At 35.5% G+C, this 26,405-nt stretch overlaps 1 protein-coding gene across 1 annotated transcript in view; it reads left to right on the top strand.

The window, feature by feature from the left end:
* Positions 1 to 26,405, top strand: part of ADCY8 (adenylate cyclase 8) — a 345,650-nt gene that overhangs the window by 229,526 nt on the left and 89,719 nt on the right. Inside the window, exon 9 of the mRNA XM_044669210.1 lies at positions 16,671 to 16,771. Within this exon, the coding sequence (XP_044525145.1) occupies positions 16,671 to 16,771 (101 nt within the window). The remainder of the gene's footprint in view (positions 1 to 16,670; positions 16,772 to 26,405) is intronic.

Below are 26,405 nucleotides of genomic sequence, written 5' to 3'. Positions count from 1 at the left end.
CATACTGACTATGACCCTCAGCAACTCATTTTATCCCTCGGTGCCCTAGGCAGTTAGTTAAGATTATAAGAGACAAACCAAGTCCCTGTCTACAGCAATGAAAGGATTGTCAACATTGAGATTTTTCTGACTCCCATGATGTCTTAGGTCTAGAATTCTTTCTCACCAAAAATAACCCTCTGTCATTTAGGGGGTGTATATATATATATATATTTCTTTTATTTTCTTGGTTTTCACTCAGTCTTAGAATACCTTCCACTCCTTAACCAGGGCAGTCACTGTCTGATGACCTTCTGTGGGAAAGGGAAATAGGGAAATAAGCTCTCCCAATCTAAGGGAATAGGATTCCTCCTTGGCACTGATCATTACTGATAAGCTTAGCTCTGAGAAGCCAGGGGAGCCCATTATCTGCTGTACTCCCCCCCTTGTGAGGGAGCAGAGACCTCAGGGAAGAACAGCAGGGGACTTTCCAGCTCAAGGAATTTAGTTTAAGCTCTGCTGAGCAATTCTGTACATCTTACTCAGCTGCCACAGTAACCATCCATCACTCAGTTTAAGGACCATCACACCAAGATGCATATGCACAAACAAGTTCATGGTAGACCCAGAGTTTCCCCTTAAAGCCATCTCAAACACAAAAACTGCAGGAGGAATCCTCACTCATGTTTAGTTCCCAACTTGAAATGCCTGAGCAGTAGTAAGGCAGAGAAAAGGCAAGATAGATGATGAAAAATTCCATATCCAAGTCAGCTAAAAATATTAAGAATTCTTTGTCTCCTGAATATTAAAATTAGATTTGTATTTTCACTTGGGGGGTGTCTAAAGAGTTGGGAAACAAATGATAGTTTGTTTTGCTTTTTAACAAGAAATATTTTAGATTAGTCCTTCTAAGACTCAAAAGCAAGGAATGTATCTGGAGATGACCCAATTTTTTATTTCCTGTTTGTTATGTGGATGTAGGGAAGGAATAAGCATTTATTAAACACTGAGAGTTTATCAAACAATTTATTTCATCACTTGTGACTTCACCAAAGTCCCTGTGAAGTAGGGGCTATTATGATCCCCATTTCATAGCTGAAGAAATTGAAGCAAGAAGAGATTAAGTGATTTGTCCAGGGTTACACAACTACATAAATGTCTAAAGCCAGATTTGAACTTGAACTTACTCTTTTTTTTAATCCTTTACTTTCTGTCTTAATAACTACTCAAAGACAGAAGGGTAAGGGCTAGGCAAATAGAGTTAAGTGACTTGCCCAGGTCACACAGCTAGGAAGTATCTGAAACCTGATTTGAACTTGGGTCCTTCCAACTCCAGGCATGACACTCTATCCATTGTGCTACCTGGCTGCTCCAACAGAGCTAGTTTGACTCCCAGACTCTATCCTCTGTGCAACTTAATAGCCTGAGCTCTATGAAAGTGGTGTTAAGGATTATTTGAATTCAGGAAGATCCGAGTTCAAATACTACTTTTGATATCTAATAGTTATTTGATCCTGAGCAAGTAATTTCTCCTATGTGAACATTAGATGAAGTTCTTTCCAAATCTAAATGTGTAATCCTGATAAAGAACTACATATTCAAGACAAACAAAATATTAAAAAATATATATTATCAAAGTAATTTTTGGTTTTTATTACATCTAATTGGTGGCTCAATGGATTGAACATTTGGCCTGGAGTTAGGAAAGTCTGAATTTAATTATAGCCTCAGACTTCCTAGCTATGTGACCCTGGGAAATCATTTAACCTCCACCTTGCTCAACTTCCCCAACTATAAAATGGGGATAATAATAGCACTTACATCCTAAGGTAGTTGTGCAGATCAAATGAGATATTTGTAAATTGCTCCCCACCCAGGGCCTGGCACATGGTAGTTGCTTAATAAATACATGGAGGTTTATTAGTTTATTTTTTTAATAGTGTCAAGTATGATATGAAAGACGCTTGCGATTTCTTCAGGGGAGTAACACATGTACAGGATTGGAAACCCCCAACTTTCCCTGTAATTATCCATGGGTTAATTGATTTTAATATACTCTGGAAAAGGAAACTCTGAGTTGAAACTCTACAATCCATTGGTCCATCAATAAGCATTTATGCTATGCTCATAGGATACCAAAAAAGTAGCAGAAGACAGTCCCTGCTTTCAAGCATCTTGTTGTCTAATGGGGAAGACAACAGGCAAACAAACATAGACAAAGAAATCAAAGGGAAATAAATGGAAGGTTGTAACTTTTTGTCCACACAGCCAATTCTGATAATTTTGGGTAAAGCAGATTCCTACCCCATTCCCTTCAGAAATCTCTTCTTTGGCTGTGTAAATGGAACTTCATGCTGCCAATTCTATATGACCAGCTCTAAAGATCCAATTCTCCCAGCAGTGTGATGGTAAATGTCTAACAGTGGCCTCTCAGAGAGTTATACCTGACATATTTTAAATTTTAATCTGTTATTAACATTTTCTCCATCACTTTCTTGAGTATAGACAACCAATAAAATAATAAAGGCAAGCCCTGATACGCAGCATGTGTATTTCTTAGGTATAAATGTTTATAAGATGATATAACTACCAGCAGCCCTTTCCAGCTGTCTCCATCATGCTGCTGTCCCATAACTCTAGGAATATCTAGGATCTCATATGCCTGGAAGGTTACAAGACCTTAGTTGAATTGGTTTCACCACATTACAGGTGTACTTCTTTCTTCTGTATCTATTCTCTTGTTCTCCAACCCATTCCTCCCACATCTATTTCCCAAGCAAATTAAAAAGCAATTTTTTCCATTCCAGAAAAATCTCATTTTTATGTGATGAGTTTAGAGCAGCAGGTCATTATGTAAAAGTGTATTTCCTAGTGGGGAAAAGTGAGAATGGAAATAATTTACCTTAGTAATTTTCATGGGGAAAAAAGAATATATTCTAGTTGAACAATAGCATGAGGTAATGTAATGTGACATACTATGTCTCCTTTTCTTCTTTATTAATGAATCAAGACCCCAAAAAAACCACCATCACAACACACACAAAAGATTTGTAAGCCTTATTCAAATCATCTTCATAATAAGATACTTTTATTTCATAAAATTGGAATTTCCACTAAAAACATATTGTGTAAAAATAGGACTTTTATTCACAGAAATGGAATTAAGAAACTGTTTTAAATGAATGCATGTTTGCATTAATTAATTTCTATAGGTATTATATTTTTAGGAGAAAGCCTTATAAGCCCATCATATACTAAATACCTGCTCTTCCTCTCCTGGGCCCATATTGATATTTAGTGATGTAATTTTAGGTGGGTGAAAGCAAAGTGACTTGTTCAATACCTATTTGTTCCTATTTAGTTGAAACTATTGGTGGGGAGGAGATAAAGGAATTAATATTTCTGAAGATTTCACTTAAGAGTTTGTATGCCCATACTTTGTAAACTTTTACACGAGATAATTCAATTTAGAATACTTACTAAGTAGCCATAAATGAGGGCTCACCAGCATTCAACAATTCTATCATTAAATGATGTGATTTTACTATCAAATTCCTATGATGTTAGGATGGGAGGGAATTGAGACTACTTTGTGTATCAAGGGAATCTACTGATCTTGGTGAAGACCCACTTGGAAAGAATATGGATACAAAGTGGAAATAATACAATTACAGAAGGACCACAAATAATGTATCTGACAAATGTTCATCTATCCTCTTCAAGAATTCCACTAGTTAATACCAAGTGTTAAAAAGGTTTGTTTAATATTTTTTGTTATGGAATTTCATTTTGCCTCCACAGCTTTCACCTGTTGTTTTTGATCCTTCCCTCTGGAGCAAAAGAGAACCCATTAAATCCCTTAATCTCTTCACAGATCTTTCAATATTTCAAATCACATTTATCATGCCCTCATGTCTCCTTTAAGTCTACTCTTCTGTGGTCTAAATATGTCCAATTCCTTCTATTAGATCTTTCACTCAAAGTCTTAAGAAGGTCCCTGATAGTTACAGAAAAAAGAAAATTATAAGTCCCGAGTCTGTTATGAGGTTCTTCTTTATCCCTCGTACACCCAACCAGGCTATCTCCAATGCCCATGAAAAGAAATGTAAACTTCATGCTTACCTTGAGAGCAGAAGGATTTCCTGATAAATCTCAGGGTTTAGAAGTTAGTCTGGTGGGATTCCTAGTTTCTCACCACTCCTGGCCCTGACCCAGAGGAAGACTAAAACATAAGGGCTATCAGTGGGATTTTCAGCTAAAACTGTATCATACAAGATCCTATTCGTTCAGAGGACTTCCTCAAAATAGATGCCCACATTCCATGTCTACAAGTCCCTCCCTGAGGGTTTTTTCCCCACCAAACCAGTTGTATGGATCTAGTCATTTCTTTCCCAGAAGATGCAAACAGTTGCACTTGATATCCAAGGGTAAACTAGTATTCCTTTTCATACAAAGCCTTGATCTCTCCAGCTCTTCAAACTACTTGTTTAATAGTTTCATTCATGTTTGATTCTTCATGACCCAACTTGGAATTTTCTTGACAGAGATACCAGAGTAGTTTTTATTTCTTTTTTATTTGACAGGTAAGGGAACCAAGAAAAAAGAGGGTTAAATAACTTGCCCAGGGTCACACAGCTAGAAAGTATTTGAAGCTAGATTTCAAATTCAGGTTTTTCTGACTCTAGGTCCAGAGTTCTAGTTACTTCACCGCCTAGCTTCTCCATCTAACTACAATTTGCACTAAACAAGTAACTTAAAGTTGCTTAGCCCTTAGCATTACTACATCTATGCTAACTCTATATTCTCTACCCAAAGTGGAGACTTTACAGTTTAAGTTCTGGGGTTGGCAGACTCTTAACACCAACACTGACTACATGTAATTCTCTTTCAATTTCTCTTTTAGCCTATTCAATGAACACACACTTTGAGTACATACAAATAATTCACCTGTAAAATGAGTTGCTTGTACCCTAAGACTTGTCATCCTCATGATTTCCCATAGGGTAGGAATTTTTTCATTGGTAAAGTAAACAACCAAATGAAGAATTTCTCTCTTTTAATGTAAGTTTATCCCTTCTCTGAGATTTAATGACTTTAAGTTCTGCCTTGGTCACAGAAAGACTGAATGACTTGTCCAGCGTCATGCAATCAGCATGTGTCTGAGATAGAATCCAATTACTTTTCCCTGCCTTCAAAACCAGCTCCCTGTTCACTATTCTGTGCCATATTGGAATACACACTAGTAGCTAAGCCATTTCCCCTCCAAGAAGTCCCTTTAAAGTACTATTCTTTTTCTAAATGACTATTTTGAAGGGGTTAAAAAGATTCATCCAAGATAACAGCTGCAAAAAATCATTTTAGGAAGATTAAGTGTCATGGGTCAGATGAGAGGATGTTTAAGTTTTGTTTTTTTATTTTTTGTTTTTTTTAATTTGTTTTCTTGGGGTTTTGCTGTGGCTGTTAATGTAAGGACTCTCCACTATCCTCAATTCCTTTTGTTTCCTCTACAGGTATGATTTTTCTTATGCACTGAGGACAAAATCACTAGTCCTTGACATCCAAGTGACATTTGAATGTTTACAAAAGCTTATACTTTTACATTTCTGTCACAACCCCATGAGATAGGTAGTCAGAAGATCTTCATCCCATTTTACAGATAAGAAAATGAAAGCACAGAGACATTAAAAGATATTCCTAGGTCACACTGCTAGCAAGTATTGGAGCTAGGGCTTGAAATCAAGTCATCCAATTCTAAGACAGACATCTTGCTTCTGTTAGATCTACTTCCCAGAATGGTCAGCCATTAACACCAATTATCATTGCCTGTCATAGTGAGTTATAAAATCAAGCAAATGCTCCTTTTCAGAGAGGATTTTCTTTTTTCTTATAGTCAGACTAAAATTCCTCAAGAGAGTTCTTTTTCTGTACATCAATAGAAATGTGTAATAAAAGTTAAAGTTAAGGAGGGGTTTATACACACACACACACACACACACACACATACACACACGCACATTTATTTATTTAAAAACCTTTATCTTCTCCTTCAGAGTCAACATTGTGTATTTCTTCCAAGGCACAAGAGTGAAAAGAGCTAGGTAAAGGAGGTTAAATGATTTGCCCAGGGTCAGGTAGCCAGGAAATAACTGAGGACAGATTTTAACCCAGGACCTCCCATCTTTGGTCCTGGCTCTCAATCCACTGAGCAACTTTGCTTTTCTGAGCATTATTATGGCCAATTGACCACTTCCATCATTCTGATGCGTTCTGATTGTCTTCCTATATGGAAGTTTTCTCAACCATTATTATAGCATTTTCTTCTATAACCAATAACCAATAGCTCTAGGGAGAAATCTTTCCTTTAAAGTAAAACCTTCCCATTTCCATTCTTTATCTTCTTTGTGTTTTTATAAGCTCTTTTTGGGGTGGCCTAGGGGAATGAGTGTTCAGATTTTAGGCTACAGAAAAGCTTGAAACATAGTCAAATGTATTTTCTTCTACCCAAGACTACTAATGGTATTAAGTAATGCAAAACAGTATATTTAAACCAATTGATTTAACAAATGAAGTGAAACAATTCTATTCCATCTTTTTGCTAATATTCATTCTCATTAGTTATCAAATAAGGCAATATGAAAAGTCAACACAGATAATTTCCACATCAATGATCCACATAAAAGGATCTAAGTTGAACCTGGCTCTTTAATGAAAAATCCACGAAATACAAAAATCTGAACCTCCTTCTCTATAGACTATGAAATAGAGCCCCCAACTATCTGCCTAGGCACGTGTGTATGCTACTCATTTGTTTGTAGACATCAGAGCTACCTATTCTATTCAAGTTAAGTCAACAGTCATTTATTAAATACTTATTATCTATTGCTCACTGAGTTGTATCTCAAGGATATATTTGGGGACCAAAATATCATTCGCCATAAATATGCTAAATAATCTAGATTTGACTTTAATGTGAAAAAGTAATTTCTTACATGTCACATAGTGAGCAACCAAATCCTAGATCAAAACTTTCAAAGGGTTTCAAAATATAAAAGAAATTCTAGATGTAAAAAAAAAAAATAGGTGGTCCAGTGGATAGAGTATCATTCTAGAGACCAGAAGACTCATCTTCCTGAATTTAAATCTGACCTTGACACTTTCTAGCTGTGTGACCCTGGGCAAGTCACTTACTTGTGTTGTCCTCAGTTTCCTTATCTGTAAAATGAACTGGAGGAGAAAATAACAAACCACTACAGTATCTTTGCCAAGAAAACCCCAAATGGAGTTACAAAAAAATCAGACACAACTGAAACAACTGAACAACAACAAAAGCATTTTGTTCTTCTAGCAAGCAGCAAAGATCAAACATGAATGAAAGGCTCTATAATCCAAAGCCTCCAATCAATCTAGAAGTTCTGAAAGTCCACATAATGTTCTAGTTGATGTTTTAAAAACTTATCTGATATGTTATTGATGATGCTAAGTTTCTATCAGTCCACATTTAGGAAGATAAATTCAAGTAATTTGGATCCCTAAATGTCTCTGGCCTCTTCTCATTTTACTATGGATACAAATTTGGACTATGCCTACACAACTAAGGCATAATAAAAGTGAAGAGAATGACTTATTATTAAAGTGACAGTTCATCTTGATGTAAATTTTAAATGTTCTGCTTTAATAACACTACTTTCTATATGTGATTATGTTAACAAAAACTAGGTATTTAATGAAATGAAAGACAATTGAAATTCAAATTTTGTCCTGGAAATTCACATGTATTTTCATTTTTCCATGACCTTAATCAAAGTATAATGAATTTAATAGAAGAAACAAAACTGAAAAATGTGAATTTGATGGTATATTTTTTCTTAGTTATTTATTCCATCTTTAACTATGGTAAATAAATACCACAAGATTATTTTTGTGTTAATATAGACAAAATCTCTAATGGTGATATTTATTAACAAAAATAATTTTATAAGAAAATTACAAGGCTGTTCTGTTGCAAACAGTGATTAATTTGGCTAGTCTGCGTCATAAAATGTGACCACATTAAAATGGTACTAATTGGCCCTGAGAAGATGATAATCTATATTCTTGTTCCCAAGGATACCTCAAACCTCCAATGGGGTCATGAAGAGTCAGAAACTATTGTACAACAACAAAAAAAATAGTTGTTATTATTATAATTAGGTGTATGTATGACCCCTGGCAAACCGCATCTTTCTCTGAATTGCCATTTCACCAGCAAAATGAGTATTTAGGCTGAAGATTCCTAAAGTTTTTTCTTCTATTTATGAAATTTTATGTTCTTATGACCCTTTCAGGTCTAACATTCTATGATTACATGAAACACATATCTAGGTGTTCTTATTATTTTCTTCTAGAGACAACATGTTCTATTTTCAGGAGTGACAGTATCTCTGCCACTACCCTAGTTTATCTTTCCTCCTCTCTAATTTGAAAGTTTCTTCATTTACAATATAAGGGTGTTCTACCAGATGGTTTATAAGGCTTCCTCTGACTCCAAAAGCTTTTGAACCTTTGTGTGGTCTGTCTTGGGGATTTTTTCTCATATGTGCTTTGTTTACATTTTATTCTTTATCAAAGAAACAAGTCATCTTATGCCTTAGTGGACAGCTTCAGGCCTATAAAAATCAAACAATTGTTTGATTTTAATAATAATAATAGTAATTATTATTATTATTATAACATTTAACATAATAAAAATAAAATCTGTTAACACTTTAGAAAATGTAAAAAAAAAAGGTCCATTTGAAGGAGAAATCACAGCCAATTTTTGTGCCTTCGGACCAGAAAAATTATTTGTAAATTTTATTTAGCTTATCCATAAAAACATGAATTTCTTTGGAACAGTGTAGTTGAAACAAATCAGGAAGACATCTCTCTCACTTACTTTCTTTTTCTCTCCCATTTTATGTCTTTCTATTCATTTCTTGATTTCTCTTCAAACCAAATCTTGTTGCCCAACTCTGGGATGGCTTTATTGCCTTTTAGTATCTAGTATTTGAAAACAAGCCAATCAAGAAGCCTACATGATGCAAAACATTTTCCACTGACATTCCCCAAAGGAATTTTAAATTTTCTGCTAAAGCATATGCTGGTTTTAGTTTTTATTTTTCTATTCATCATACACTATCTATAATAGCTGGCAAATTCCTTTGCCCTGAGGTATTGAAGATCCATTTCAATCCACTGGCCACTTCTGTGGGATTGCTCACCGATTGGCAGTCTTACTGAGAAGTGTCCTTCTGTTGTATTGCCTGGAATATTGTCCATGGCTATGTAGTTGTGTACTATCAAATAAGGTGAAAACTAAATAATAATAATAATAATAATTATTATTATTATTATTATAACATTTAACATTTCTCTTAATGTTCCCCATGTACACCATGTTACTGCCAGGTCCAAGAATGGGTGTAAGAGCATATAATGGCATAAGATTTGAGAAAGAATGTAATCTTTCTATCCTGACTTTCCTCAAAGCACCTGCCTTAGATGTCTCCTCAGACCTAATCAGGCTACTCTTTTTATAATAGCTATCTACATACACTTCCTTTCCCCTCTTAGATTGTCCCCTTCTTCAGAGCAAGTCTTGTGATACTGAATCTTTTGATTCCCTGAAACCGAGAGAGTCTCTCATGCAGGAGTTATTTAATATGTGCTAAATGAATAGAATGCCAAGCCTGGAGTCAAGAAGATCTGAGTTCAAATTGGGTCTCAGAGCCTTACTAGTTATGTGTCCTTAAGCAAGCCACTTAACATTGCTTGCCTCAGTTTCCTCATCTGTAAAATCAGCTGGAGAATGAAATGGAAAACAAGTAGATTTGCTAAGAGAACCCTAAATGGAGTCACAAAGAGTCAGACATGCCTGAAGCCATTAAACAATGGCAACAGGGATTAGGAGAGAAATAGAATATGGGAAACAGTGGGAAGTAGAGTGCATACCAAAGATAGGAAGCCAGAAGATTTGACAACCCATGGAATGCATGCAGTGGAGAGGGAAAAGTAGAGGAGATTACATGCCTGAGTAACTACAAGTATTATGATGTCATCAGAAATAGAGGAGAAGCAAAAGTGGACATCAGAATTTGGGGGCATATTGAGTTTGAGGCATCATCGGTGTATTCATTGAGAGATATTGGCAAGATGTTTAGATATGCTATCCTGGAATTCTAGGGAAGGATTAGTAATGAAAATATAGATTTCAGAAACATCTTAGAGTTGTTAACTCAAATAATAGGAGTGAATGAGATTGCAAAGTGTGAGCAAGAAGAGAAGAGAAACAAAATCGTGGGGATGACCTCTCTTTAAGATAAAGGAGGAATTAATCATAAAGGACTGAGATAACAATGAATGAAGACCAACTCAGTATTGTGGGAGGAGAATTATGAGAAGTTCCTGCCACGTAAATTAAGGAAGGAGAGGGGATGAAGAATAATAGGATGATCAACAGTGCAAAGAAATCAAGGAGTCAGAGGAGAACCAATTTATGTGACCAACTGCTTTTCTACTATTTCTTATGGCATAGTATGTGATGGTTTCAAAATAAATCAATTAGAATTTATTAAGTATTTGTTCTATTGCAGGCATTATACTAAGTACAAGTACAAAAGTAAGTCTCTGGCCCCAAATACATTCTAATAAGTAAAACAATATATGTACATACAATCTGATTGTATAAGTGTTTTATACACACACATATGTGTATATATAATAGACTCAAAAGTGAATACAAGATAATATTGAGAGGGAATGGACTGGCAGTTGGAGGGATCAAGAAAAGCTCTATGTAGAATAGAGTGCTTGCATTTAGTCTTAAAAGAAATATGAATTCCAGGAGGTGGAGATGAGAAGAGGGTACATCCCAAGCATGGAACATAGCCAGTGCCAAGACAAGGAGAAGGGAAGACAAGGAAATCTATGCCAAGAGGCATAGGCAAAGGCATCAATGCTAGCTGTCGTTTGGCATTAGAATGATTAGTACACATACACTTCCTGCACAAATCCAAACCTCAGAAGAATGAACACCATCTCCCTGCAAAGATCAATAACTTCTCAGCTGTTTCCATTTCTGAAACATTTTGTGGATTCAAAATTATATCCTTTCTTCCTCTGGCACATATTTCTCTTTGTTATTTCAGAAAATTTATTTTAATATGTTATTTATCTATTGTGTCTAGGTAGCAAAAATGATCCTGTCTTTTGCCTTAACATGATTCATTAGTCAAAAGAGCCACAAACTGGTTTATTTTGGAAATAAGAGCACTTTTTTCTTGAAACATTATGTCTACTTCTATACTTATTATCCATGATGATACAAGATTCATTCTAAATAAGATTTTAACCTAACTTGTTTTAATATCTATTCTTTGAGTCAATCCTTTCTATGAGATGACTGAAAAGTGCTGGTGTTAGAATAGAAAAGATATTAGCCTGATACTTGAGAGCCCTAATTTCTAGTCTTATCTCAGCAATTAACTTGCTATATGACATGGGCCAGCTATTCCTCCTTTCTAGGTCTCAGTTTCCTCCTCTGTAAAAAAAGGATTGTGTAGATCTAGATCATTTCTAAGGTTTCTTCCAACCTAACATTCGAACACTGGCAGATATCATTAAGTGAGTACTTGCTCTGTTCAAAATATTGTGCTAGGCACTATGGAAAAATGTTCCCCCCTAAAGAAAACTTTCAATTAACTTAAATTTGATAACCAATTAATAAATGAAAAGGTAAGGGAATAGACCAGAAGCAGGAAGTCCAATAAATGCATTATGTAGTGAGCGAAATCTAAAATAGCTTAGGGAACAAAGGTTTGAGCTTCCAAGCATATAGATTAAGTAGTGAATGCCAATTGCATAATAAATTGGGTCCAAGCCTCCTCAGCTTGGCACTGGACCCCAAATACATGAGGAGACAGATTTTTATGCATTAAAAGAAATCAATTAGCAGGACATAAACCAGGATTGAGGTTAAGTAATCTAATTTCTAATTGGAAGAGAGATTAGGTCCTTTCCATTTTGAAAGGGGTAAGAACAAAGAGGTGCAATTCCTTGAAATCCGATAATGAGATGTCCTACTATTCATTAATTGTCTATATTCAATCAAAGAAAAAAAGTAGTAACTGATTGACCAATAGAAGCCCAGTTTTCAGATAAAATATATGTGTTATTTGGAATGTATAATGATAAGAAATCCCCTTGCATTAGTCATCAGATCTGCTTGGGTTTCTGATCAGCATAACATTGGTCCTTAGTTAAAGGTCCCTAAGCAACAGGTAGAGATGGTCTAACTTCTCAACAACATAAGGCTAGATTCAAACAATATAATACATTTTTCTTATAATTCCATAGGTAAATAAAGATTTTCTCACAAGAAAGAATTTGAACTAGGCCTATAATTGAATAGAAAGGGAATTGAGTTAGCTCAAGAATGAGTCGCAAGATGGAATCAGAACAGTTTACTCAATTCCCATAATTCCTTCAATTATTATAATAATCTAGATGGCCAGTAATCCAAGATCAAAAGGGAATGGTTATCTCTACCATGTGGCAGGTGTGGAGGGAAAAATGCACAGATAAATAACATATGATTCCTGCCTCCTGGAACCTCTAGTAAGGGGAGATGAAACTCAGGCACAAATATCTTTAATGCAGAATTGATCATGCTAAAAGCATTAGGGAAGGAAAAAATATATTTTTGTGGACTGTTCAAGCAAGAGATTAATTCTGATGGGGGGATAAGGAAAGTCTTCTTGAAGGAGCCCTGCAATTTACTCTTAAAGGAAGGGTTAACTTCTAAAAGGCATTTTTGAGAGACCCCACCACCACTACCTTAAGCTGTTGAAAAAGTAGAAGTTGAAGAGAATTCAGCACAAATATACATTAACACCAACTGAGGAATCAAGGCACGTGAAGCCTTTGTTCATTTCAGGAGGATGAAGGCTAATGTCCTCTTATGATGGGGCATAAATAATTAATATGAATTCAGACATTCAGAGTTCTGGAAGGAAGAATTAACCAATGGTGACTCAGAAGCAGGATTAAATCAATTCCACACAGTGCAGTCCCAACAAGAGTACATTTGAAGGCAGAGGACCTGGCTTATTACTTATGTAGCTTCAAGAAAATGACTTTATTTTTCTGAGTCTTCGTAAAATGAGGTAGTTGGATTGAATGATCTCTGAACTCTCCCAGTTCTAAATCTATACCACTGTGCCAGTTGACCAATTAGGCAAACATTAAGTGATATCAATATACGAGACAAAAATCAGGCAGCTAAATGTTGTAATAAACAGAGAACTGAACTTATAGTCAGAAGATCTGAGTTCCAGCCTAGCCTCAAAGACTTAACAGCTGTGTGACCCTGGGCAAGTCATATAACCTCTTTTTTCCTCAGTTTCCATTTTTCTAAAGTTTCCATGTTTCTAAAATTAGATTAATAATAGCACTTACCTCCCAGTGTTTTTATGAGGATAATATATGATATTTATCTGTAAAATGTTTCAAAAGCCTCAAAGCCCTATTTAATGATAGCCATTATTATTATCTTTATGACTGATATAAAATGTTGATATTTCTGAATTAAAAAGAACTCTCCTGAAAATCATCTTGAGACTGTCTTATGACACTCCTTGGAGGCAATCAGATATAATCTTCCTTTCAAAATCACAGTTGCATCATTCACACAAACCCATTTGAAAAGAAAGAATGAATGAATCTAATTAACAAGTGATTGTTAGAATTGATCTAAAACTTTTGTCTATCAAGGTAATGCTCCTTTTACCAAATGTAAGGGTTTTTCCTGTCTTCTGTCCTTCCAGAAATACCATATTAGCATATTTCCTTGTGCATGATAGCATTGCATCCTAAATCATCACCAGTCATATTGACTTTTGTTTTGCCACTGGACTTCCATGACTTTGGCAGAGTGAGCGAAACCAACTCTTGTACAACTCTTCCTAGCTGAAATCCAAGTCATGCATGAGTCAAAATATCATATCATTTTGGTTATCTTTGGAAATGAAGAACAACAATTTTTAAAATGTTAAATGAACCAACAGATTTATTCTGCCAAAATTTATTGAGCATTTATGTGCAAGACACTAAGAAAGTTACAAATATATAATATAGTCCTTATTCTTAAGGGAAAAGCACATGTACAGAAATTAATGTTAACACTTTCTGGAATACAGAAGGTGCTGTAGAGTTTAAATCAGAAGAATTGGATTCAAATCTTATCTCCCACATTCACTACTTATGTGACTATTATGGTCATCAGTTTCTGAGCCTCATTTTTCTCATCTGTAAGACAGGGTTAATAATAATACTGCTATTACCTTCCTTCCTTGTGTTGTGTTGATGTTACAAGGAAAAGATTTTGCTATTCTTTGAAATTCTCTATGGAAAATGTTGCCTTATGGACAGAGAACTGACCTATGAGTTAGGAAGAGACTCAAGTTCACGCCAGGCTGTTGACCCTGGGCAAGTCTCTTGATCTCTCAGATGTCCCAGACAATTTTCTTAAGACTAAATTTCAGCACAGCTGCTGATCTTCTTGGTAAAGGAAGTGTTCTCACAGAAGCTCTCCACTTTGATGAAATATGAGCCTAAACACACACAAAAAATACTATGGAAATAAATGTGAACTATTATAAGAAGACCATAAGGTGCTAGGAGACCAAGTGAGTGGGAGATCATTTTCAGTTGGGGAAATCAGGGAAGTTTCCACGGAACAAATGTTATTTAAGTGAAGACAAAATGGGTTTTATTTACCATCATTAATAGGACATGAAATTTATGTTGTTTTTTTCCAGGAGGCAGCATGGTGCTATGGAAGGAACACTGGATTTGGAGTCAAAGGACATGAGTTCAAATCCTGTATCTGCCACTTACTACCTGTGTGACCTTGGGCAAATCATTTAAACTTTCTGAGCCTTAGTTTCCTTATCTCTAAAGTGAGGGGGTTGATATGGATGGCTTCCAAGGTCCCTTCCAGCTCTCTAGAGTTATAATGCCATGAGTAAGGGTTACTTACTATGCCTTCTTGATCCCTTTTTGCATAGTTGTCTGGGATAAAGGGGTTAGTCTTCAGCCACAATAGAAGAGAATGAAACTAATGTTGCAAGAGAGTGACACTAACTTTCCCTTACAATGATCGAGCCCATGACCTTAGTCTCATTAGAACAATACTCTAACCCACTGAGACATTAACTGCATCCATGAACCCCTAGTCTGGAAGAATGCAAAGAATGAAAAGAGAAAGGGAAAAGTTAACCGAGAGTTGAACTTTTCACTAAAATCAATACCAAAAAGCCTTTTTAATTTTTCCCACTATGTCGATTATTTTGCTCTCATACAGATATCACCTCAGGCGGCCCATTATGTTCTATTTTCCCAGGAAAGCTGGCAAAATTTCCCCTTATTCCAAAGAAGAAGTTGCAAGATTATAAGGCAAATGTTTGCTAATGAGGAACATTTTGTGTTTTGCAAATGTGAGGCTTCTTGATGCATTGGACAATTTCATTATAAATCATAATGCCTTGGAATCATATAAATTATGACTGGACTTGGTCCTGCCCTCATTCTTGGAGACAAGGGTTGTACTTAAGACGTAATGCAAAATTGTTTAGAAGTCTTTAAAGTTAGACAATGGCTTTGCTATGTTCTCTAGATAACCAAAATAAAATAATTGTCATCCTGGAGGGAGTCAACAAGCAGATGAAAGGAAATACACTGTATATAGTACTGTATCAATTTTCCATCTCTTTATCCATAAAATAAAGAGGCGGCTCTAAAGTGGAAGTGTCAAACTACTGGCAAGCAAATCCTAAACTCTGAACAAACAGATTAAAATGTCATCTAGAATTGTTTAACAAAATAAATAAAAATACAATACAACATACATAATGTATAGTTTTCTAAGTCAATCCTGTAGGGATTAATTTCTTTTTGATTTTGACATATCACAATTCTAGACCCTTCTAGAAGCTATAATCTTTGATTCACACAGAATCCTTGTAAGTAGATCAGAATAACCTCAGGCTAAAAAAAAAAAGAAAAGTCCCCAACTCTTGTCACTAAAGTCTATGCTAACTTGGGCAGGGCATTCTACTTGTCTGGATATCAATTTCTTTCTAGAAGATGAATTGGGTGCATTAAACGATTTCTAAGATCCTATCCAGTTATCAAATTCTGGGTCTTATGAATCTCCAAATCCTTCACTCCCACACACAAAAGCATAAACCATTCATGATCCTTCAATGACTTTAAATTTACTCATGAAAAAGCTGTGTGTATTTTATTTGCTGTGTATGTGGTTATATGTTTTCTATCTCTTAAAAACAAGCATTCAATTTAGAGAAAGGCGAAAAAAATAGTATGATGGGTGGGGGGACGACTCTACCTGCTCCTTCCTCTTTCCTCCATTGAACAAGAAAGTAAGTTATGTTTGCTTCTGGGTTGTGGTTGGGAGAATGTCCCAGGCCTCTGTTTTAAAGGGATACTTTTCAAAGTTTCCTTTATTATGAGAATTTCCATTTAATTTTTCCAAAAATGATGAATTGATGGACTCATCTTCTTGATCATTTCTCTGAAACTTTGGGTAAAGCTTTATTCCTCCCCAAGGCAAACTCTAAGCTTCTAAGTAACTCATTCTTCTTTTTTCATTGCAGTATTCTCAAATGAGGGATGAAGTATTCAAATCAAACTTGGTCTGTGCATTTATCGTGCTTCTCTTTATCACCGCAATCCAAAGTTTGCTTCCTTCTTCAAGGTAAATACAGTGAAAGTGAGTTGTGATGAGAAATGTCATTCAAGCAACTTAAAGATTCTGAGCGGGTTGTTTTGCCAGCTTTCTCACATTTCCAGGGGATCTAAATTCAGAATAATTGGGTCTAGAATTCATTCCAAAATGTTTGGCACTAGTATCAGAGTCTCTTCTAATTATATTATTCTGCATCCTTATTCTATTACCAAGCTATTGCAAGTCTTTCTTCCCTTCTCAGAGAATGAAGGGGGAAATATAGCATTTGAAATCTTGTGCCCCCAATTATTTAAAACTACATTAGACAAAACAGACAGAATCAGTGTCTCAGCACCATTTGTCTTGCTGTTTTTGCTCATTATCTCTGAGAACGTGATGTGTCCTGTCATATTGTGTAACGTGATGTCTCTTCCTCAGGCAGGTTGGTTTCTATATTTCATGCTGAGGTATTCATGGCCTGAATTGAAGAAACAATGCTTTACCATGAAAAAATTGAATGGAACAGGCCAGTATTCAAGTCTGAATCCACAAAAATCCTAGCCATAAAAAAATGTCTTTATCAGGCCGCCCTCCTCGCTGGAGTTCGTAAAGAACAGAGAGCTATGTATATAGAACATTCAGAGGGTTCACCATGGCACATAATTTTTAATTACTTTGTAGGCTATAAAAGAGAATCAAAATATGACTTTAATTCTGGTGATCTGACTTGGGGTCACAGTGAGATCCAGTAACTACCTGGGTGTTCTTATGATATAGTAAGGAGAGGAGTAGGGGATAGAAAGCTGCCCTCGGAGTCATGAAGCCAGGCTTCCTGGCTCATCTCTGATATAGCCTGTCAGCCTCTCAGTGCCTCTAAGCCACCTCCTCTAAAATTATAAGATTATATTTGCCAGAACAACTACTTTTCTCCAGTGGCAAAAAAAGTTTTTCACTACAGTGATAATTTTACAGCCGTGCTCCTCCACTCCAAAAGTCAAACAAATACATTAAAAACAACGACAAAAAATAAAAACATGAATAAGTTATTGAATTTGGAAAGTAGCTAGAGGTTAAATGCCTTGCCCAGGTAGTAATATGAACATTAAGAAAAGGAATTATCCAGAAAAAAGAGTGTTTATTTTAAGGTAGTCTGTATATTTGAAGAAGATTGGATTGAGAAAGGCAGTGGCCACTGTAGAATTCCACAGCATGGGAGGCTAAGTAAGTAATCTCTTTTCTCCCTTCTCCTTTTTAATTTGGAGCCCTTTCATTTTTCAAGTTTTACAAGACATCAAGCAAATACAGTGTTACCAACCTTTGCTCAGTGGACTCCATCTTTTGCCAGGAGTCTATCATTCCCATATTTTCAACCATGATCTAGATATCCAAATAACATTCTCAGACACCACTTTTTAGTCAATGATTCACTCCATTATTTTCTCTATGAGTAATCGTGAAGAAAACTTAACCTATGTTCCTGTTGTCTTTAGTTTTCTGACCAAATTCATTGTCCCAATGACATAACAAAAGGCAATACTTTTTAGGTTCCTTTTAGTGGTGCCCTCTGTGCCAATATGAATCACTAGAAGCGGGTAGCTGTTATCTGTTTCATTTAGTCTTGGGAGGTTTTTTGTACACTTCTATCACTAGCCCTATTCTCACCTGACATACTAGGAGATCTGGACAATTTTACACCAGCCAATCCACTAAATACCCCACCCCACATTAAACCAGAATGGTACTTCCTATTCGGATACGCAATTCTAGGATCTATCCCCAACAAACTAGGAGGAGTCCTAGCATTACTTGCATCCATTTTTAGCCCTCTTAGTTATTCCTCTCCTTCACACATCCAAACAACAGAGCCTAATATTTTGACCAATCTCACAGACCCTATTTTGAATTCTTAGAGCCAACCTCTTCATCCTAACCTGAATCGGAGGCCAACCTGTAGAATAACCATTCATCATCATTGGCCAAATAGCCTCAATCTCCTATTTCACTATCATCCTTATCCTAATGCCTTTAGCAGGAATATTCAAGAACTATATAGTCCAACCAAAAGGGAAGGCAACACTCCTCCATATTGTTATTATTGGCTCAACATCACTTCTGTACTCCAGATCAGGAATTACCATTCTACTCTTGATTCTACAGTTACGTGGGAACCTACTACAGTGTCATCACCTTGAAAGTAGTAATATGTCTGTTTTACTCATCATAATATTTTTCCAGCATCTATCACAGAACCTTATGCATGATAGAGACTTAGCACATGTCTGTTAAATTGAATTAAAATAAGTCAAACAATTAAAGTTAATTCATTAAAGCTGCATCATCTTTTTAGGGCTAGTCAACTGAGACATTCTGTTATGCAATGCTCTAAAGCCACATATGAGAAAGAGTACATTCAAATGATTTAACTTTTCTACTTTTCATCTTTGCCAAATACATACATATACCAAGGATGACTTTGCCAAATATATATATATATGTGTGTGTGTATATATATATATTATATATATACATATAAAATTATATATATACATATATATATATATATTCTACTTCCTTCTTCAACCATTGATTGCTTAGACATTCATCGAAGAATGGCTGAAAATGTTCTTAAATTTCATTCCTTTTATTTCATACAAAAGTTGAAATAAAGAAGCATAGAAACCAATATATTACCAGATAGTTCACTTATTGGGAAATGAGTGCTCTAAATGCACTAAGCTCTTAACTCTTCCTTTTCCTGGTCACTAGTTTCCTACCTAACTCACTTTGTCTCTGTCAGATTCCGTGTCTAAACAGATGGTAGAGGTCAAATATGTTTTCTCCAAACAGATGTTTAGTATCCTGCTTCATTATCCATAGCTAATTCAAATTTTGGGGCCTGAGGAAAGGGGGAAATGATCTAGCCAACCAAAAAAAGAAAGAGTAACCTCTCTAAATATTTTCCTTTTCCTCTTATCCTTCTTAATTTAATTTAATTTAATTTCCCCCCAACTGCATGTAAAAACATTTTCCAACATTTTTCAAAGAATATTGAATCTCAGTCCCTCTCCCTCATGAAGATAAACCAATTTCATATGGATTTTACATGTGCAATCATGTAAAACATTTTTCCATATTAATCTTTTTGTGGAAGGAAATTTGAATTAAAAAAATTAAGAAAGTGAAAAAACTTTACTTTGTCCTGAATTCAGACTCTATCAGTTCTTTTTCTCTGGAAGCACTTGGCATTTTTATCATGATAAAATAGTTTGGATCATGTATTGCTGAAAATAGCTAAGTTATTCACAGTTGGTCATTATATAGTATCCCTGTTACTATGTACAATATTTTCCTGGTTCTGCTTATTGACTGTGCTTCAGTTTGTATAAATCTTTACAGGATTTTTCTGAGCACTTCTTGCTTGTCATTTCTTTCAATACAATACTTTCCATTACAATTATATACTGTAACTTAGTTATTTCCCAGTTGATGGTTATCCCTTCACATTTCAATTTTTTGCCCCACAAAAAGAGTTGCTTTAAATATGTTTGTACCTATTTATCATTCCCCTTTTTGTTTTATTTTTTTATTCCTCTTTAAGATTCAAATACTATTGCGGGATTAAAAGATATGTATAATTTTATTTCCCTTTAGACATAGGTCCAAATTGTTCTCTGGGATGATTGAATCATTTCATAACTCCTGAAGCAGTGCATTCATGTCTCAATTGTCCCACTTCCTCTCCAAGTTTGTCATTTTCCTTTTCTGTCATAATAGTCAGTCTGATAGGTGTGAAGTCATACCCCAGAGTTGTTTTAATTTGCATTTCTCTAATTAACAGTTATTTAGAACATTTTTAGCATGACTAAAGAGAGATGAAATTACTTTGTCTAAGAACTTCCTGTTGATTTCCTTTGACCATTTATCAATTGGATGATGACTTTTATTCTTATACATTTGACTCATTTCTCTATGTATTTGAGAAATGAGGCCTTTAGTAGAGAGACTTGTAAAAATGCATCATTATCATTCTTGCATAATATTCTCCCTCCTATTTTCCCATTTAGTCTCTGACCTCCACTTCTCCCAATTTGCCCTCTTGTCTATTAGCCACTTTCCTATTTTGATCTTACCTGTCACTCAAATAACTTTCCACGAGGAGTTTCTTTTTTCTTGTTTGCTCATTTTCCAGACTTTTTCTTTTATTTTAATTTAAAAAACTGATAATGTTGGGTACTGTAACTGTGGTGAAGGGAGCTTTTGGTTCTTTGTGCAGCTGCCTTCAGAACTGTCTCTGGGATCTATCTGCTTTCAGATCTTCCAAGGGGGTATGATGTAAGGAGAGGTATGTTTAACATTCTCCTCGCCTGTGCTCTAGTCTGTGGGTAACCACAAGCACTCTTTTCCCCCCTTGGAATTGTGACCAGGATCCCCTGCTTCCCTGTGGAGTCAGATGCCACCATTCATCATCAAAAGACTAAACTGAGTCAAGAAAGTGTTTCTAAATGATAACTTATGCTTAATAAGCAGTGATACATAGGTATACTTTGTATTTTAATTGATTTACTATTATGATAGATTTTCATGTCCATATTCTCATTTGGCTAAAACTTGTTAACCGCCTCGAGAGGTAAATAGAGTAAGGATTATCATTTACATTTTTAAGGAGAGAAAGCCAAGGTCCAGAAAAAAGAACCAAGTTAATTGCCCAAAGGCAAATGACTACAAAATATTTCAGTTAGCCTAGAATCATTGATTTAGAGCTAAATATCTCCATAGAAGTCATTTAACCCATCTGGACCCCAGTTTTCTGACATTCTCATGGACTTCTCAGGATCTCTCTTTGTATTCAAGATCACAAGATTGCAGAGTAAGAAAAGATACCTTACTAAGAAAGGATATGCCCATCAAGTTAATTTTCTATCTCAAAAAGAATCAACTCTATAACATATATGGCCAGGAGCTATGTAACTTTTTGTCAAAGACCTTTATTGAGATATAATTCACTCTTCCTTTCCCCCAGCTCCTTTCCCTAAGGCTGACTATTTCACTTTTGGATAGTTTTAATAATCAAAAAGTTTACTCCTGACCTCAAGTCCAAATTCTTCTTCATAATTTCTGCCTCAGTGCTCCAAAGTTTTGCCTTCTGGGGCCAAGAAGAACAAGTCAGAAGCTTCTCCATGAAAGTTTTCTTGTTTTTCCCAAAGCTTCTCTTTTACAGGCTCTCTGTACTCAGTTCTTTCAGCTGATCCTTTTAAGGTATGAGTTCTTTTCCTTCCACACTAACTGACCCACTCCCAGGCTTCTTGTCATACTAAACACAGTTCCTTCAAATAATCCTAATATATCATGAAGGCCCTTCAATATTTAGGTAGCTCTCTTCTGCTTATTCTCCAACCTATCAGTATTTTTCCTAAAATATGATACCTACTAGTAAGTACAGTATTAAAGATGTAGTTTGACCAGCATAGACTATAAGAGGATTATCACTTCCTTCTTCTTGGATATTATGCCTTTCTTAAGACAACCCAGATGAGCTAAACAATTTTGATTGCCACATAACATTCTTTAATTGAGACAAAAGTCTCCTAATACCTTCAGACACTTCAAATATGTTTATATTTTTAAAAATTTAATTTTTTTTAAAATTGCATGCATTTATATATGACACGTACCTTGAGAGAGATCTCTTTTTAATAAAGTGAGAGTAAAGAAAATCAATAATAACAGTGACCAACAGTGACCACATCTGAAAGTGTATGCAATATTTTACACTTTGGGACCCCCACATTGTTCTCCATCAAAAAAATTTTGGCAGAAATCTATTTTCTCTCTGTCCCACCACCCACCACCATTTGGGAGGGAAAAGGAAAGAAAAATAAGTTTCTTATAGGAAGTATATATAGTCAAGCAAAACAAATTCTCCTAAAGGCTATAGGAAGAGATATAGAGATATATAGGGAGATATTCATAGATAAGTTTTTTTCAATCACTTCGGTTCTGTCCAACTCTTCATGACCCCATTTGGGGTTTTTTTTTAGTAAATATTCAGGAGTGTTTGTCATTTCCTTCTTCAATTCATGGGAAACAGAGTTAAATCATTTTCCAGAGTCACACAGCTGGTAAGTCTCTGAGACTAGATTTAAGCTCAAGTCTTTTCTTCTCTAAGCCCAGCCCATTATACCACTTAGCTGCCCCCATATAGATAAGTGGATATATATTTTAGATGATAGATATATAGATTATAGATAAACAGATAGATGATTGATAGATATCTATAAGATATATAGATGATGAATGATTGATAGGTGGAAATAGATATATAGAGAGACAATAGATAGATGGTTGATAGATGATAGAAGGTTGATTGATAGATATTAGATGATTTATAGATAGATAGATAGATAAGATTAGGTAGGTAAGGAGGTAGATATTATTCTGCATTCTAAATCCATCCTCTCTCTATCACTAGATATCAATCTAATCCATATCAATCAACATGATTCATCATCTTTCCTTTGGAATCATCTACTGTAGTTTTTACAATTTTCAAAGTTTCTTGTTTTTGCAATGTTGCTGGTATTATATAAATTGCTTTTCTAATTCTACTCACTTCATTCTTCATCAGTTAAAAAGGACCTCAAAATTACTCATTCTTCTACTACTGAGTTTGTATTCTTCTAGTTCTGCTCACTTCACTCTGCATGTAAGCTTTTTCGTGTCTTTTTGTAATCATTCATTTCCTCGTTTCTTACAGCTCAATAGTTCTCCACTGCATTCATAAAGCACAACTTAATTCAGCCATTCTTCAATTTTGGTGCCAACAACCCCTCAGCTATTTTTCAGGGAAACAGCTTCTAAATGGCTTTTCCTGTCTTGGGCTTATGAAGTCAGTTTTTGAACCCGACTTCATTTATATTTATTCCAAAGAAATTTCATCTTATTACATTTAAACTAATGTTTTATTCTTTCAGTACTTATTGAATCCTCTCTCTTATCCATGATAGCCATCTCTTCCAGCTTTTTATCATTTATAAATATCAGAAGGTAACATCAAGCTCTTAACTTTTTTTTTTGTCCTGGGACTCCATTCTAGGAGCATAGGGCCACAACCAGTAGGCAATGGGTCGCTCAGGGTCACCCAGCTGGGAAGGGTCTGAGCCGGGATTTGAACCTAGGACCTTTCATCTCTAGGCCTGGCTCTCAATCCACTGAGCTAGCCCAGCTGCCCCTACTTTAGGTTGCAGTTTCTTTAGCAGATGTAGTTTTTACAGGGTGGGGTTGCTAGCCCCACGCCCAACCCTCCTCCTTTTTCATCCGGGCTAGGGACCGTCCTTAGCCCAGGAGTGGTAAGGGTGGGCGATAGGGGTCAAGTGACTTGCCCAAGGTCACACAGCTGGAAGTGTCTGAGGCCGGACTTGAACCTAGGACCTCCAGTCTCTAGGCCTGGCTCTCAATCCACTGAGCCACCCAGCTGCCCCAAGCTCTTAACTAAGTTGTTAAATTTCATTTGAAATCTTAGGGACAAATATAAACTTTTAGTACAGTCTTTTGGAGATTTCCTTCCCAGGTCATATCTAGTTACTAATTATTACTCAGGATCTTAATATGTCAATTCTCAAACTACTTAATTTTATTGTCATCATCTAGCTCAGAGGTACAGCCTACAACATGCTAAAGTGAAACCCAATCCAGAAGAAAATGAAATTGGAAAATTACCAAGAAAAAACAATAAAATATAGATACTACATGTTAAAACTGTCAACATATAGGGTGTGACAATCTTTATGGATAAATTAATAGCTTATTTCTATTTGAGTTTTACACCACTGATCTAACCAAATTCCCTCTATAGTCTCCACAAAAATATCATGAGAGACCATCTGCCCTATCCCTTCTTTGATATTTATCTCTTTATCCACAGAAATAAATATGTACATATATGCATATAGATATATGTCTGGATTGATGCATAGTTTCATTAATGTAGAGATCCCCCAAATAGGAACTTCCTCAACCATACAGATTAACACCTTCTCTGCAATTTACAGCTTTCTGAAGTTCCTTCAATATAACTAAAACAACAAAACATTTTTATGCTTTTCTCATCAACCTCAATTCATTTTGAGTTTTGTCGCTCTTGATATCATTCATACAGTTATATACCATGCCTTTCTTACATACTGTTTCTTACTTTCATCTCTGTGCACCTCTTCACAAAAAAAAATATTGATGAATTCCCTTTACACCTATATTTGTCTTTCCAGACAATCCTATTTTTTCTTCCTTATTAAAATTGTCTGCTTTTGTATCTTCAGAATTTCATTATTGAGAACTTCTCATCCTTTCTGACTTGGTGACCCTTATAAAATTGTCATCCATGGAATCTTTCTTCTAAATTATGATACCCCTCATTGAGCACTTCTTCTATGTCCAATACAATAGAAGACACTTTGGGAGAAGCAAAGAGAAAAAAAAATCATAAGACAAGCTCTTTAGCCCTTTCAAATCCAGTTGGAAAGATGCGATTAATATGCTTCAGTGAATATGTAGTCTTATCAATATGGATCCCCTTTCCAGTAAAATATGAAAGAAGTTATCTATACCTACTTATATAGTACAACTTTAGACTATGATAAGAAAGCAGAAATAGTTAAATGCCAAAATTTTTAGCACAGTTTAATTTAACAAACACATTAATCATCAGCTATGTGCAAGGATCTTTGTGAGATACAAATAATAAAATGATAAAGGAAAAATGAAACAAAATCTTAGTCCCCAAGGAGCTTAAAATTTAATAAGATAAATACACCTTATATGCAAATAAGCATATAGAACCTAATGTGTGAAAGTAGGGGCAAGCAAAGCAATCCAAGAACATTTCAAGAGGAAGATAGATAGCTTTCCTTTGAGGTAATCAGAGAACATCTGGCATGGGGTGACTATATTAATGGAAATTGAGAAGTGGAAAGATCATCCATTCCTCTACTAGGTAATGGAGAATATCTACTAAGTTGCTTCTGAAATGATAGAATATTTATGTTTTTTTAAAAGAAAGACAAATAGTTCAGTAAAGAAAATTAATAACAGAAGAGCATTCTTGGGTACTAAAAGAGCTGCTTCTGTGACAGAAGACAATACTAAGCATTGATTCAATCATGATAGGGTTGATGGTATTGATATAATAATATAAATTAGTAATTTAATTAAAGCCATGCTGATAGATAAAGTTATTAGACCACACGCTTATAAGAATTCAAAATCTGCCGCCTAGCCATAATTGTCTCCTGTCTCCTCCCAAGTCTGCTGGCCAAGAGCCCACTCCTTCCTAACCCAGGAGATTTAAACTCTTCTCTGCGTGGAGACGTAGGCCTCCCCACGCCCAAAGAACCAGAACCGGAAACCCGTTGGACCACGGGAAATGTAGTTTGATAATTTCCCCGTGTCCATAGAAAATACATATATATATATACTTAAAGATGACATCTCCCAAATTTCACTTTTACAATGGACACCTGTATTACTGGGAGTTATTCTGATTGTAAGAGAAGTTTCCCTGTTGGGCTCTTTCTTATCCTTTCTGAGTTGAGAGAGAAAGAGAGAGAGAGAGAGAGAGAGAGAGAGAGAGAGAGAGAGAGAGAGAGAGAGAGAGAGAGAGAGAGAGAGA

The sequence above is a fragment of the Gracilinanus agilis genome, chromosome 1 (genome assembly GCF_016433145.1).
Source record: "Gracilinanus agilis isolate LMUSP501 chromosome 1, AgileGrace, whole genome shotgun sequence".
Classification (NCBI taxonomy): domain Eukaryota; kingdom Metazoa; phylum Chordata; class Mammalia; order Didelphimorphia; family Didelphidae; genus Gracilinanus; species Gracilinanus agilis.
Note: the sequence above shows the minus strand (reverse complement) of the source record. Positions and strands in the feature narration are given on the sequence as shown.